At 35.0% G+C, this 16,247-nt stretch overlaps 1 protein-coding gene across 1 annotated transcript in view; it reads left to right on the top strand.

The window, feature by feature from the left end:
- LOC145261104 (RING finger protein 207-like) overlaps positions 1 to 16,247 on the top strand; it is an 89,444-nt gene that overhangs the window by 39,299 nt on the left and 33,898 nt on the right. The window contains exons 4-6 of the mRNA XM_080119321.1: positions 3,125 to 3,269; positions 8,659 to 8,740; positions 13,453 to 13,528. Coding sequence (XP_079975447.1) covers positions 3,125 to 3,269; positions 8,659 to 8,740; positions 13,453 to 13,528 — 303 coding nt within the window. The remainder of the gene's footprint in view (positions 1 to 3,124; positions 3,270 to 8,658; positions 8,741 to 13,452; positions 13,529 to 16,247) is intronic.

Below are 16,247 nucleotides of genomic sequence, written 5' to 3'. Positions count from 1 at the left end.
TATTACTTCAAAACTTGATATGTATGTCTATATAGGAGTTTTCCATGGTGCTGAATTCAAATATACATGTCTTAAGGTGTGAAACTGTGCCGTTTGTCCATTTTCACTGGGATTCGGTGTTCCCAAATGCCCCAAAATTGCAAAAAATGACACTTTACCCCATAACTTTTGCCTCATTCATTAGAGTTTTCTGAAACTTGGTGAAAATGTGAAGACAACGTTGGCCCTTCACACTTCTCCCATTCATCATTTCTTTAGTATTTTTGTGGCGTCATCTCACATGCAGCACCAGAGGGGGACCATGTATGTGCGGCTTATTTCAATGGCAGAAAGCAAGGGAGATAATTCAGTTTGTCATACAGAATTAGTTGCAAAGAACTATTCCACATTAAAACATACGACAAAACTTGATAATTTGATAAATTTTATTTTATTTGTAATTATATTTCTACTGGATCATTTTTTGTAGTTTTTTAAATTCATACTAATTTCGACATAATGTGTAAGTACGTAATTTTGCGTTTTTACCTGAAATGCAATTGTTCAGAATCCCATTATATTGCATGAGCACCAAAATTATAATATCTTACATTATTATTGTTCTCATTTGAATGTTATTTTCACAATGTTTCAGTTGAGATTACCTCCGACCTTCAGATGTATTGTGTCAAACTCTGGAATCTTTTTGTCAAACTCGAGAATCTGTGGATATGTGGCATAGTGGACATAGTATTTGCTAAAACTCAGTTGTAAGTGATACTTTTCTAGAGATTTAGGATTCGATCCTCAGCGCGGACAACACTCAAAATACAACTGCAAATTACTTCATCATCATCATCTCATCTTCTGCAGCATCAACCGAGATTGAACTCACTACACCCTTCCAGTATTTCCTATCTGTCATAGCACCCAAAAGATCTTCCTTGGAGAAAAATGTATCTTGTATCCTATCTTGAAAAGTTAACTTTCGTGATCGATTGTGAGATGATGGATGCATCCACAATACAAATGATGATGGATGCATCCATAGTACAAATGATGATGGATGCATCCACAGCACAAATGATGAAACAACTTCATCTGTAGCACGTGCACAATGCCCAGCAAACTGAACACGTTTTTTACAAACTGAGGTTGATATTCTCGGTAAGTCTCCATATATCATTTCTAGAGTTGTGTGGTTTCGCCATGAGAGATTGAGTACTCTTCTCAAAAGACGTGTGTAACATCCATCCAAACGATGCTGTTGTTTTGCGGAAAGAGTCCCAAGTTTCAGATCCATAGAGTAATATTGGTTCAATAAGTATGCAGAAAACTTGGATTTTGAATTTGCGAGTCAATCTGCGAATTACTTAGGACTCGTACCCAGTCATGACTGATGGAACAAGAGCATACTAACCCCATAAAGAGTTCTGTTTGAAATTCTGTGCTGATTCTCGAGTTCAACAGAAAGATTCCCAAGTTCTTTACAGATTAAAATCCCCAACAATCAATTTCATGTTTTTATTATATAAACAATTTGTGACCACCTGCAATTCCCATGTGACCACGCCTTCCCTCATAGAGTATTTTATGCTAAGACAAGTATGTTTTTCTATTAACTTTTTGTAGGTAGTTCCAATGAATAATTAAGTTATTGTTAACAATTGTGTCTTTGTCATCCATCCAGGTGTATGTCAGTGCAAAGCGAAAACTATTTCTGTAAAATGACTTTTCAATACAGAAACCATTTTATTTTTGACAATTGATCATGTTATATTATTTCCTTCCATCCAGGTGTGTGTGGTGATGCCACATGTACCTACTTCTATCAAATAACTAGGATATTTAAAAAAATATATATATTTGTATATTTTGGCAGCAAGCACGTCTGCTTGAACACGACAGAGTTATTCTTTTTTCTGATTTTTCTGGATATCTTTCCCATTCGCTGAGTGGTCTTTTTTATTTTAGCCGGCATGTTGTACAGAATGGCGCCCAAATGTTAATAACTGCACATGACACTAAAATTACTAGAAGCCATACTTATCAAAAAACTACAGCCCCTTTTTAACCGGATCTCATTTAACACCCAACTGGTCAAATATACTAACAATATTTAATAACTAACAAGAAACTAAATAAATAAACTATAAAATAAGAAAATCGAAATTAAAAATAAAAATATTTCGCCTCTAACCTTCCTGTACCCAATAAAAAAAATATATATATAGATACACCAAGCCTCAAAGGAAAAGAAAACGATAACATATCTGGGCAGGGGCTGCTAAAAACAGCCTATCCTGCCTTGACAGAGTACAAAATAGACTTCGTGGCTTAGTGGGGGATGCCTTTTTCTCTACCCTGCAACCTCTCTCCCACAGAAGAGACGTTGCGAGCCTATCCTTGTTCTATCGTTATTTCCATGGCAGGTGCTCATCTGAACTCCAATCTCTGGTCTCCCCTCGCCAATCCTTCACGAAAAACACCCGTCTAGCCGAATCCACTGTGAAAAATTTCCCCCACTCTTTATCTGTGCCTAAATTAAAGCGTATATTCCATTAACAAAGCTTCTTTCTTAGAACTGCACGCCTGTGGACCTCTGTTCCGTCTGCCTGCTTCCCACCTGACTACAACTTAGATGTCTTCAAGTCTAAGGTTAACAAATTCCTAATGAACCGCCCTCTTAAGTAAACACTTCATCAAATCTCCACACTAACGTACTGTACTTGCAATAACCCTTATCCCTGAGTGATTTCCGGGCCTTGAAAAGTGGTGACCACCGTGTAAAAAAACAAAAAACAATAACAATTGCTCCTGATGATAATCGTACGCACCGATAGAAAGCACTTGAGAAGAATATGGCTGAACAACAACATTTGGGCGCCATTCTATACAACACGCCAGCTGAAATAAAAAAGACCGCTCGGCGAATGGAAAAGATATCCATAAAAATCGGAGAAAAGAATAACTTCAATCAGACGTGCTTTAAAAAAATATATAAACTATACAAATATATAATGATAGACAAAAATGAATGCAAAATAAGAAATTAATGTGCCAGAGATTTATTTTTTTATTTCTTCTTCTACTTTTGAAAAGTCTTCTTGTATTCATTCTTTTCTTTTTGTCTTCGTTTCCTCAGAACAAAGGCCACATGTTCTTCTGCAACACCTGCTCTCAACCGCTGTGCGATTTGTGTCGAGAAGAAACTCACAAAGCTAAGATGTTTGCGCGACATGAGATTATTTTATTATCTAAAAAGACGAAAGAACTTCACAAAAGATGTGGTGAGTACTTTTGCACGATCAACACTAAAAACATTTGGTTCGTGGCCGAATGCAAGAGAGGGAAGAAGAAAGATTTCTCGGAAGAGCAGATTCGTTGTTTTGATAGTAATTTGAAATCCTTAGTCTATCTTTCATAAATGCCATCAAAATACATTTAAAGTAAAGATATAATAATCACATGCTGACATTCAAGTGTGAAAAATTACAAAAATAGCATCACATAACAAAAAAGTATTTATCAAAGTTATGGTGCTAATCTAATATATAAATCTCATTATGTCTGTCTGTCTCCATTTTTCAAATTCTATCTCTAACCGGGCCCTGTTGGTGGGGCATTAGAATACGCCGACTGCCCCCCTGCAGAGGGTAAAAGTCCCTCAATGGGGGTCCTGGATATGACCTTAAACTATATCCAGTGGTGAGGCCTCAGCTTGTTGGCTTTGGGGAGTGTGGAGCCACCCTTTAATTACCATTGCTCCCAGGTCCACTCTGACCTGGAGTGGTAGTACCTGTTAGGGTCCCAACTATGGGTTAAATAGAAACCGACATGAAAACAACAAATATATTCTATTAAAAAAATTTTTCTTCAAAATCTTTGGATTCGGCATTAAATAACCCGAAAAGGGTTGATATGCCGTAAAACAAAAACAACCAACCAAGCAATCTATCTCTAACCAGACAGAAGGTTGCTGGATGGCGTGCAGTAGCTCAAAAGATTATATTTTTGGTGCAGAATTTTGTTGGAGGTATTTACTCGGTTAAAATAATTGCTAAGGGGTTTAAAAAGAGGGTCAAAATTGGCAGAAATCACAACTTGCCAAACGTAGCGCAATGGCATCGTTCTACACATGCGTCTTGTAAAACAGACATCTGTTTATTTGATTATTTTGCAACATTTTCAAATCAGTTGTCCCTTTAGTGCACTGGATAGTGTGACTGGCTACTAATCTCAGTGTTGCGGTTTCGATTTTCATCATTTCCCTTTCCTTCTTTTTTTTACGTTCTGATGGTCTTTACTTTTAAATGTTATTATGTAATAATTATAGAAGAACACTTTTAATTAAAAAAATACAGGAGAATGTTTTTTTTTATGTATGTTGATCATACAAAAAAACTTATACAGAATATGAACCTTGCTGAAATAATAATGCTATTTAGAAAGCCATTCTTTGTATGGGGAGGGCAAGTTATTTTTTTTTTTTTACTATTTTGCACTTTCATCTTACAATTTTATAAGCAAAATCTGACTTCTGCAGAATACTGACCGTGCTGAAATAATAACGTTATTATTTAGAAATTCATTCTTAATATGGAGAGAGGAGGGTTTTGTGTAACTATTCTTTACTTTTATGTAACAATTTAATCTCCACGTTAAAAAACGACCCTGGTGTCTAACTCTGTCCCATGGGGAGGCATTGTAAATAGGAACAATTTAATAAAAAAAATTACTTTTACAGAATACAGACCATGCTGAAATAATAACGTTATCATTTAGAAAACCATTCTTAATATGTGGACAGGAGGATGTATTTTGTACTTTCATCTAACAATTTGATAAACAAAACATGACTTGTACAGAATACGGATGATGCTGAAATAATAAATTAGAAAACCATTCTTAATATAATAAGAGATGGGTGTTTTGTCACTATTCTGTACTTTCACCTTACAATTTAATAAAAAAAAAAAAGTAACTTATACAGAATATGGATTGTGCTGAAATAACATTTTTATTTAGAAAGCCATTTTTAATATGGGGAGAGGAGGGTATTTTGTTAACTATTCTGTACTTTCATCTAACAATTAAATAAACAAAAGCTGACTTTTGCAGAATATGGAACATGCTGAAACAGTAATTATTCTCAAGAATTGATCCATCTTCTAAAAATGACTTCATTTTTCTGAAAATTATGGTAACGTTAGTGGGAAGAGAAATTGGTTCATATTTGTTGTACAATGCCTGTCGAGAGTGCGTTTAAGTGTTTCATATATGTATTTACATTATCTGTTCGAGGGTAGGTAAAACTATTTTAAATGTGTGTTTTACATAACCCGTCTTAGGGAAGGTAAAATTATTTGGTATACGTACGGTAAATTACCTGTCCCATTTTTAGCTTAACTTGCTTTTATATTTCACCATTTCGTTTTTTAGTAATAAATGCTTCTCTACATTAAAAACCGACCTTGTGTCTAGCTCTTCCCTCGTGGGGAGGCAAATAAATAGGAAGTAATATGGCGGCTGAAAAATGTTTTTTCAACCACCATAAAAGCATTTTACAATACATTTAAACCCTGAAACATTTTCTGCCATGCGCACTTGTTTTGTGTTTCAAACTTTAAAAAAAAAAAAGCTTTAAAATAGTAAAAACACTAAAGCCTTTTTCGTTTTGGGAGGAAGGTTTCAGGCGCCCCTATTATCCCAAAGAACCAGCTATCTAAACACTTTGCAATATTTTTCAATAATTATTTTTTAAAAATTTCTTTACAGTAAATTTTTATTTAAAATTAAGAAATTATTTTCAAAAATATTTTGTTTATATATGTTTACATTTTGTTTTTAAGTAAAATTAAGAAATTAATTAAAAAAATATTGCTTATAACCATCTTCATTCAAAAGGATTACTTTTCGGTAGCTTCACCGGTCGTTAACCTAAATTTTCCAAATGTCAGAACGAAGCTCGTCTGCAGAACCTACTTATCTAAGCTTCACCGATTTTTGTTATTATGACTTTATCTGTTTTTTTTTTTTTGTTTTATTTTGTTTTTTTGGGATGGATATATTTTTTTTTTCCCCCAGAGTTTATATAATTATTAACAGGAAAATTGGTGAAAGTCAAAATGGAATCCACGCTATTTATAAATATTTTCAAGTTTAATTAAAGTTTTACAATACCCTTTTCTTATTATGGTTTTTGTATTCTTTTCTTTTTGCCAGATTTAACAAACAAACAAAATGAAAACAAGACAAAAAAAAAAAAAAAAAATGGTGCTTATGCATTTATGTTACCATTATTTTTGTTAATGGTTTAAGTGCCTTGCCTAGTGTTTGAAGAGTTTCTAATTGTTTTTTAAAGGAAAATTGGTGAAAGTCAAAATTAGCACTTGTGGCGATAAACAAAAAGCTTTAGCGTGTACATACCTCTCATAGAATGTCGTAGATCGAAACAGTAAACACAGTGAAATGTTATTTGGTACTATTGCACTTATTGATCCGCGCTATTTTTAAAATAGTATTTTCAAGTTTAATGAAAGTTTTACGATACCTGTTTTTATCAAATTGTTAGGTGAAAGTACAGAATAGGTACACAACACCCTCCCAAGAATGGCTTTCTAAATAATGTCATTATTTCAGCACAGCTCAATAAGTCCATGAGTACCTTTTTATTTTCTTGAATAAAATAAAAACTACTCAACGAGAACACTTTTTGTTTTAGTATTTATTTTTTATTCAAAAATAAAAATTCCAATTGTTCAAAACATGTTTTTTTCCCAAAATTTTAATTACCATATTTTTGATGAACATGCTCTAAAAATGTTTCAAAATTATCTAATATTTTTTCACTTTTCATGTTATAAGCCTCTCTATACATGGCCTCATCGACATGAGACCATTTCATTTCTCCTATTGATCCCGATATGTATTTCAGTCTTCTTTTAATACGAGACCAGTAGGCTTCAATATTGTTGGTGCAAACACCAGTAAGCGGATCCACAAAATTTTGTGAATGGTTTATAGTCCTGTGAACATAATTAAACTTGAAAATAATCATTAAAAATAGCGCGGATTCCATTTTGACTTTCACCAATTTTCCTGTTAATAATTATATAAACTCCGGCAACAAAAAAAATATTCATCCAAAAAAAAAAACAAAAAAAACACAGATAAAATCATATTAACAAAAACCATGCGCAAATTTCAAGCCAAAATAAAAATAAAAAAAAAACTGGGTCACACACGCAAAAATTCTTTCCTTGTAAAAATAATAACTTCTCCCTCAGTCGAAACAATGTACAACATTCAAGCTGATGTGTATTTCACTACAGGGGTAGCATTCGTGTATGTCTGCCCTTTTTCTTTATATTTTTTTAATATATAAAATAACTCCTGAAATTGATTGTTATTAATTTCATGGTGCATGTTTAATTCATGGTTAAAATATTTGTTTTGACTTTTATCTTCAATGAAAGAAATTTTACGAAAAAAATCAAATCGTTTTCGAAATTCCCTTAATTGTATTTCCACTTTTTCGCTGTACCAAATTTTTTTTCCTACACAAAAACTTTCGATTATATAATGGTATATTTCAAATCAACAATTCCATGGGAATCGGAATCGTACTTGGTATCAGAATCGTTAATCAACATTTTTCTGGAATCGGAATCGGAAAAAATTTAGGAATCGTCCCAACATTGGTACTTACCCATCACCAAAGAAAAATGATATTTCAGAAATCCTGTAAATTGATCAAGTATTTTTTTTTTTTTTTTTTAGAAAATCAAATTTTATGAAGAAACAAAAATGGAGCGTCTCGCTCAGGCACCTTTAATTCATCACTGGTTACCCCCTTCCCCCTTTTTACACCCCCTCCAGAAATAGAGATCAAAATCAGCCTTGTAATGACTACAATTTACTATTAATCATTAAAAGTTGTACAAAAATGATTTTCTATATATAAAAAATACTCAATCAATTTATATGGTTTTTGGAATATGACATTTTCATTCCATAATGGGTACATCATAAAGATTTTTGTGTGTTTTTCTGGTACTTGTTTCGTTTAATTAAGATATTAAAAAAATGAAAATATTGAATAAAACTTATATTGTACGTACCCATTATGGAATTAAGTTCTCTGAAAAAAATTTTTCACTTAATTTTATTAAGTAAATTTTTTATAGCGGAAAAACAATTTTTTATAACACCGAGCAAAAGGTAACCATGTTTAGACTACAAGGAAGGGAGAGAAGCTATTATTTAACATGGGGAGGGGATTTGTCGGCGCTTTAAGCCGAGTTATCTCCCCGTGGCGCCCCTCCTCCCTTCCTCGTGGTCTAAAAATCCAAATATGGCTACCTTTTGCTTGGTGTCATAACAGATTGTAAAAAAAACAAACTACTTGATCAAATTAAGTGAAATGTTTTTTTGGAGAACTTCATTCCATAACGAGTACGTCCAATATAACTTTTTTTCACTATCTTTATTTTTTTTGATGTCTTGAATAAACTGTACAAGTACCATTTTTTTTTTTGTAATGTAGGTGTATTCTTGACAACAACCCCTATGTTTGGGGAACTTTTATTTTTATTATTTATCCACATAGAACATAATCCCAAAGTTATGTTTAATACTTTATTTATTTTTTAATTCATAACTATTTTTGTTTTCCAGCCCTCCATGGAGAGCAATACATCATGTTTTCAACAGAGAAGAAAGTCATGTTATGTATTAATTGTTTCCGTGATATGAAAATGTAAGTATTTGTCAGGAAGGGTGGTTACGTTGGTGATACCATTAGGGCACAGGGGTGGAGTAGGTGCAATTGTGATTGTACTAATTATGTGGAGATGATCTGCCATTACTAATCAGCAGAGTGTTACCAACAGGAAAATAGTCTATCAGACATGGGTACGCAATGTGATGATGCATCTTTTTATTATTGTTTTTTTTTTTACTTAAAGTCACCGCTTATCAAGGCCCGGAGGCCACTCGAGAATAGAGGTTAATGAGTATACGGTAGTCAATGGGATAATATCGTAGTAATCGTTAGTAATGGGAATATGGTAAATTGGATTACTTAAGGAGACGGTTTAATAAGAATTTGTTTATATTGGACTTGAAGATGACCAAATTGTAGTCAGCTGGAAAGCAGACAAACGGAACAGAGTTCCACAGGTGTGCAGTTCTAAGAAAGAAGCTTTGTTCATGGAATCTACGTTTAGGTTTAGGCACAGATAAAGAGTGGGGGAAATTATTGATAGTGGTTTTGGCTAGACAGGTGTTTTTTGTGAAAGTTTGGCGAGGGGGGGGGGGGCGTAGATTTGAGCTCAGACAAGCACTTGCCGTGAAAATAATGATAATATAGAGACAAACTTACAACATCTCTTCTGTGAGAAAGAGGTTGCAGGGAAGAGAAAAAGGCATCCCCTACTAGGCTATGAAGTCTATTTTGAACTCTGTCAAGGCAGGATAAGCTGCTTCTAGCATCCTTGAACATATTTGGCTTTTATACAGATAGAGAATTGCATCAATAGTGAGATATCTAATATCACCAACAAAATGAAAGGAAAATAGTACTCAGTTTTCTTCTATGAATAAGTTGTTATAACAATAAAACTCTCAGAAAACAACAAAAAAATGATTTTAATCATTTAAGAAATATATATATACTAGCGAGGGGTACCCGACGTTGCTCGGGTGTGTGTGTGGGGGGGGGGGTAAAAAAAAAATTAAGTATGAGGATCGAACCCGAACCGTTGAGGCAAAGTTGTAAATTAAAGTGTGAAAAAAAAGCCGTGCGACGTTAACCATTGCCCCACCGTGAGATGCTAACGGAAACACGTTTGAATTTATTTAATTACTTGGATTTAGCAGGTTTCCCATTTTAATGAGTTAATGAGGTCAAGTTTGACTGCGGAATAGTATTCATTTACTGCTGAACGCTTTTTTTTTTCCCGACAAGATGTTATAGGAAAAAGACTAACCCACATGCGGTGAGTGACAAATATTGAATATTTATCTTCCCGAAAACGAGCAAATTAAACAGACAGGCGAGCTTCGTTGTTAACTGTGAGATATTACGATTTATATGTGATATAAAAAGTTTTAAAAAGTTGTGAAGCGAGCGACCGCTTCTCTGAAAGAAGCCTTTTGTTGACATACAGAAAAAGCAAACACACATACATACATTTTCGCTTTTATATATAGATAACATAAAATATGCATTAAGTGCGATTCAAAGCCAAATGCAACGTAATATTAGGAAAATAAACAAATATTTTACTTGTTTGAAATTTATTGCAAATATATTTACGAAGTATCCTCCATCTTCAGTGTATTGTTTCTTTTTTTTTCTTTTCTTCTTCCTTGCCATGTTGTAAATTTGGAGAAATTTACAACATGGCAAGGAAGAAGAAAAAAACAACATATGAAATACATTTGTGATAAATTGCAAACAAGTAAAATATTTGTTTATTTTCCTAATATTACGCTGTATTTGACTTGAAGCGCACTTGATGTGTATTTTATTTATTCAAATTAAAACAACGTTTCTATATGAACTCTCATTCTTTGACGTTATATATATAATATATATATATTGAGAAATAATGTTTTCAAGAATGTGATCAAGTTTCTTTATTCATATTTCTGTTTTTTTTCTAATTTTAAATTTTAATATTTTTCATTCACAAAAAAACATTTTTTTAATATAAAACGTGGTATGAAGTCAAAATTCTTGCATCGTTGTGTTGTTGCGTCACCATGTTGTTGCGTCGTTGTGTTGTTGCATCATGTTGCGTCGTTATATCATCATGTTGTTGCGTCATCATGGAGTTGCATCATCGTGTTGTTGCATCATCATGTTGTTGCGTCATCATGTTGTTGCGACGTCATGTTGTTACATCGTCACGTTGTTGCATCGTCACGTTGTTGCATCGTCACGTTGCATCGTCACGTTGCATCGTCACGTTGTTGCATCGTCACGTTGTTACATCGTCACATTGTTGCATCGTCACATTGTTGCATCGTCACGTTGTTGCATCGTCACGTTGTTGCGTCGTCACGTTGTTGCGTCGTCACGTTGTTACATCGTCACTTTGTTACATCGTCATGTTGTTACATCGTCACGTTGTTGCGTCGTCGTGTTGTTGCATCATCATGTTGTTGCGTCATCATGTTGTTGCGACGTCATGTTGTTACATCGTCACGTTGTTGCATCGTCACGTTGTTGCATCGTCACGTTGCATCGTCACGTTGCATCGTCACGTTGTTGCATCGTCACGTTGTTACATCGTCACGTTGTTGCATCGTCACATTGTTGCATCGTCACGTTGTTGCATCGTCACGTTGTTGCGTCGTCACGTTGTTACGTCGTCACGTTGTTGCGTCGTCACGTTGTTACATCGTCACGTTGTTGCACTGTCACGTTGTTGCGTCGTCACGTTGTTACGTCGTCACGTTGTTGCGTCGTCACGTTGTTACATCGTCACGTTGTTACATCGTCACGTTGTTGCGTCGTCGTGTTGTTGCATCATCATGTTGTTGCGTCATCATGTTGTTGCGTCGTCACGTTGTTGCGTCGTCGTGTTGTTGCATCATCATGTTGTTGCGTCATCATGTTGTTGCGTCATCATGTTGTTGCGTCGTCACGTTGTTACGTCGTCACGTTGTTGCGTCGTCACGTTGTTACATCGTCACGTTGTTACATCGTCACGTTGTTACATCGTCACGTTGTTGCGTCGTCACGTTGTTACATCGTCACTTTGTTACATCGTCATGTTGTTACATCGTCACGTTGTTGCGTCGTCGTGTTGTTGCATCATCATGTTGTTGCGTCATCATGTTGTTGCGACGTCATGTTGTTACATCGTCACGTTGTTGCATCGTCACGTTGTTGCATCGTCACGTTGCATCGTCACGTTGCATCGTCACGTTGTTGCATCGTCACGTTGTTGCATCGTCACGTTGTTGCATCGTCACGTTGTTGCATCGTCACGTTGTTGCGTCGTCACGTTGTTGCGTCGTCACGTTGTTACGTCGTCACGTTGTTGCGTCGTCACGTTGTTACATCGTCACGTTGTTGCGTCGTCACGTTGTTACATCGTCACGTTGTTACATCGTCACGTTGTTACATCGTCACGTTGTTGCGTCATCACGTTGTTACATCGTCACTTTGTTACATCGTCATGTTGTTACATCGTCACGTTGTTGCGTCGTCGTGTTGTTGTCTCGTCATGCTGTTATATTGTCATGTTGTTGCATCATCACGTTGTTACACCATCACATTGTTGCGTCATCATGTTGTTGCATCTTCATGTTGTTACATGGTCACGTTGTTACATCGTCACGTTGTTGCATCGTCATGTTGTTACATCGTCACGTTGTTACATCGTCATGTTGTTACATCGTCACGTTGTTATATCATCATGTTGTTACATCGTCATGTTGTTACATCGTCACGTTGTTACATCGTCATGTTGTTACATCATCACGTTGTTACATCGTCATGTTGTTACATCGTCACGTTGTTACATCATCACGTTGTTACATCGTCACGTTGTTACATCGTCACGTTGTTACATCGTCATGTTGTTACATCGTAACGTTGTTGTGTCGTCGTGTTGTTGTCTCGTCATGTTGTTACATCATCACGTTGTTACATCGTCACGTTGTTACTTCGTCATGTTGTTATATCGTCACGTTGTTGCGTCGTCGTGTTGTTGTCTCGTCATGTTGGTATATCGTCATGTTGTTGCATCGTTACGTTGTTACACCATCACGTTGTTGCGTCTTCATGTTGTTACATCGTCACGTTGTTACATCGTCACGTTGTTGCGTCGTCACGTTGTTACATGTCTGTGCTTGTTTTACGCATACTACCACAACGAATTCCGATGAACGTAATGATAGCAGAAGATTTTCTAGTTCGATAGTTTTTTTCTTGGTACTGCTTGTCTATGAAATTCCATTTCTGCTCCCTGTTTCTGGATCATATCAACATGTAGAAATTTAAATGTATCTGAACAAACATCTTGCTGCACAAATTGCCACCTATAAATCTGGCTTGTATCACAGTAGCTCCTTATGCTTCAAGGGCAAAATAATTTGTTTGGCATAAACAAAAAAAAATTATTTGTGAAATCTTTTAATTTTTTTTGTCATTATTAGGGCTAGGACAACAGCATATTCTTTTCATTGTTTTGATTCTCAAGTGTGTATCCGTTGATATTTTATATGCTTTTATAAAGAGTGATGTGATTTGCGGTTGATTAACTGTGTTTGTGTCGGATATATACTCGAGAGTCAAAACAATGAAAAGAATATGCTGTTGTCACAGCCCTAGTCATTATACATCAAATATCCATTTTTTTAACAGATAATTTGTTTACTGAAAAAAATAACTTTTGAACTGTATTTTTGTTTTTTCTTTTTCTAGATTTAACTTTAATATTTTTTTTTTTTCAGAGAAAGCCGAGCACACTGTGTCGACTTAGAAACGGCTTATAAACAAGGCTGTAATAAACTGGATCAAGCCGTACAGGTGACTCTTTGTTTTTCAAAGTTGGACTAATTTAATTAATATTGAATTTAGAGAAATACAAAATGTATTATTTAAAAAAAACACCTTGTCATTTAAAACTATAAAATGCAATATAATTTTATAATTTAGGGAAGTTTTTATATTTTAATTCAGTTTTAAGAGATTTTTTGGGGTTAAATACTTGAGTCCTTACTTGCACAATTTAATCAAGACATTAAAAATATGAAAATATTGAAAAAAAAGTTATACTGTACATATCCGTTATGGAATGAAGTTCTCCAAAAAGAAATTTCACTTAATTTGATTAAGTATTTTTTTTTTTTTTACAGCAGAAAAACAATTTTTTATGACAGCGAGCTGAAAAGTAGTCATATTTGAATTTTTAGACCACAAGGAAGGGAAGGGGAAGGGAGACACCACAGGGAAATAACTCTGTCTAAAGCGCCGACACCTCCTTCCCCATGTTAAATAATAGCTTTTCTTCTTTCCTTGTAGTTTAAAAAGCAAAACATGGATACCTTTTGCTTGCTGTCATAACAAATTGCCGCTGTCAAAAGAAACCAAAAAACTACTTGATCAAATTAAATGAAAATTTTTTTCGGAGAACTTCAGTCCATAACAGTTATATACAATATAACTTTTTTTCAATATTTTCATTTTTTTAAGTCTTGATAAAACTAAACAAGTACCCTTGGTTCTGCTATCTATTAAATCTATATCCAAGTGCACTTTTGGGTATAGACCTTGCTCCTTTAAGGGATGCTATTTGTGCTTGGTCTTCCAGCGATTGTGTCTAAGTATTTCTTTAGATTTTTTTTTTTTTTCATTAGACCAGTTCTCTCTACCGCAATCAGTATAATGCTTATCTCTTTCAGGAGTCATGTCATTTTCAAGTCATTCTTCAGGTCTTGGTATTTCAAATTTTTTTCCGCATTCAGCTCTATCTATTTCCGACTGTTCAAATGGTGTCCTGCATGATGCAGACATTAACGGCTATGACTCTCCATCTATCTCTCTCTCCCTTGAGGTATTCATGAATTCATTGTTGCTCATCATGCAGAAACCCATTCACGCTGTTTCTTGAAAGTGTTTGATGTATTGGTGTAATGTGGGAGAAAGAGGTGTCTGCTTATATTGCGCATCAAATATCCACTTTACGACACATCCGCGATTTTGAGTGGTTTATAAGAAATGAAGCAGAGTTTTACCTTTTATATTTTCTGTGCATAGAAAGCTTGTGTGGGTCAGCCATGAGAAGGAGATTTTATTTGGGCCACGAATTCTATATGGTTTTGAATATTTGGCCAGAGTTTACTTTGAGAGCAAAGTTTCCTCATGCAAGTTTGCCCTCTTGCACAGAGAAACCTTAAGTACTTGAGGATATTGTCTAGTAGGCTTTCAGTTCTCTGAAGTTTAAGTTTTCTTATCATTTTGTTTTTCATGGAGATGGGGCTTCCTACCGGATGCCAGACACTCATCTACAATTTCAATCACTCCAACCGTGAGATCTACTTAAGATTTTAACCGTTTTTTTTTTTTTGCTTTTTTTTTCAGTTTGTTCAACCTATTGGATATCAAACATTTACCTGCTATTCCAACCATTTCTCTCTTTGTTTTAATCTTCTTATCACATTGTTTTTCCTGGGGATGGGACATTCTACCGGATGCCAAACATTTACCAGCTATCTTATCTATTCCAACCGTTTCTCTCTTTGTTTTAATTTTCTTATCACATTGTTTTTCTTGGGGATGGGGCATTCTACCAGATTCCAAACGTTCTCCTATTAGTTTAGTAACTCCAACCGAGGAATCTTTTTAAGATTCTAATCGTCCCTTTAAGTGCAATTGTTTGTATTTCTTTTGCACTTGGTTCACCGGGTATATTCGCCAGATAGTTTTTGAAATTCTTTTTTTTATTATCCCCGTTGCTCCTATAATGACTGGAATGATTGATACCTTCTTAAGATTCCAGTTTCTTTTCATGTCGTTCATAAGTCGTTGGTATTTTGTTATTTTCTCCCTCTCTGCTCTGTTAAGGCCAGCATCATTAGGGACGTTTACTTCAACTAGGGTTGCCACTTTCTCCCTCTTGTCGCATATCACTATGTTAGACTAAATAGCCCCATTTTCTATGTATGCAGCTGTAGGAATTTTGTAGTCATAGTGGATGGTGTATGACTTATTTCCAACTGTTCTTTCTGGTAAACATGTTCCCAAGATTTGCTATTACATGGGATATTCAGGTTTTTACAGATTTTCCAGTGGAGATATTTACACACTCCATTGTGTCGCATTGTATAATAGCCCCCCCCCCAACAGGATTTTACAACTGGATGTCAGGTGGCTCACACTCTCTACTTCTGTGTGGCAGAACCTGAACTTTTTGTTATTGCTGAGACCACTCATCTTTTTCTTTCTTTTTTTTTAACCGTTTTTTTTTTTCTTTCTTTGAAGATTCTAATGCTGGGTATGGGGCAGCCAAACCAACTGCCAACATTGCCCTGCTTTTTATTTAAACGAACCGAGAGCTCTTTTTCGTATCCTCGCTGTTCTCTTAAGTGCAATTGTTTTGATCTCTTTTACACTTGGTTCACCAGGTTCTTCTTCATAAGCCCTGTGGCACCTATAATAACTGGTATGATTGATATCTCCCTAAGATTCCAGTTTCTTTTCATATCATACATGAGACCTTGATGTGTGTCTGCATGTCTAGCGAAAG

The sequence above is a fragment of the Euprymna scolopes genome, chromosome 37 (assembly GCF_053919585.1).
Source record: "Euprymna scolopes isolate OS-2025 chromosome 37, ASM5391958v1, whole genome shotgun sequence".
Lineage (NCBI taxonomy): Eukaryota > Metazoa > Mollusca > Cephalopoda > Sepiida > Sepiolidae > Euprymna > Euprymna scolopes.
The sequence above is the reverse complement of the archived record's forward strand: the minus strand, read 5'-3'. Positions and strand labels throughout refer to the sequence as shown.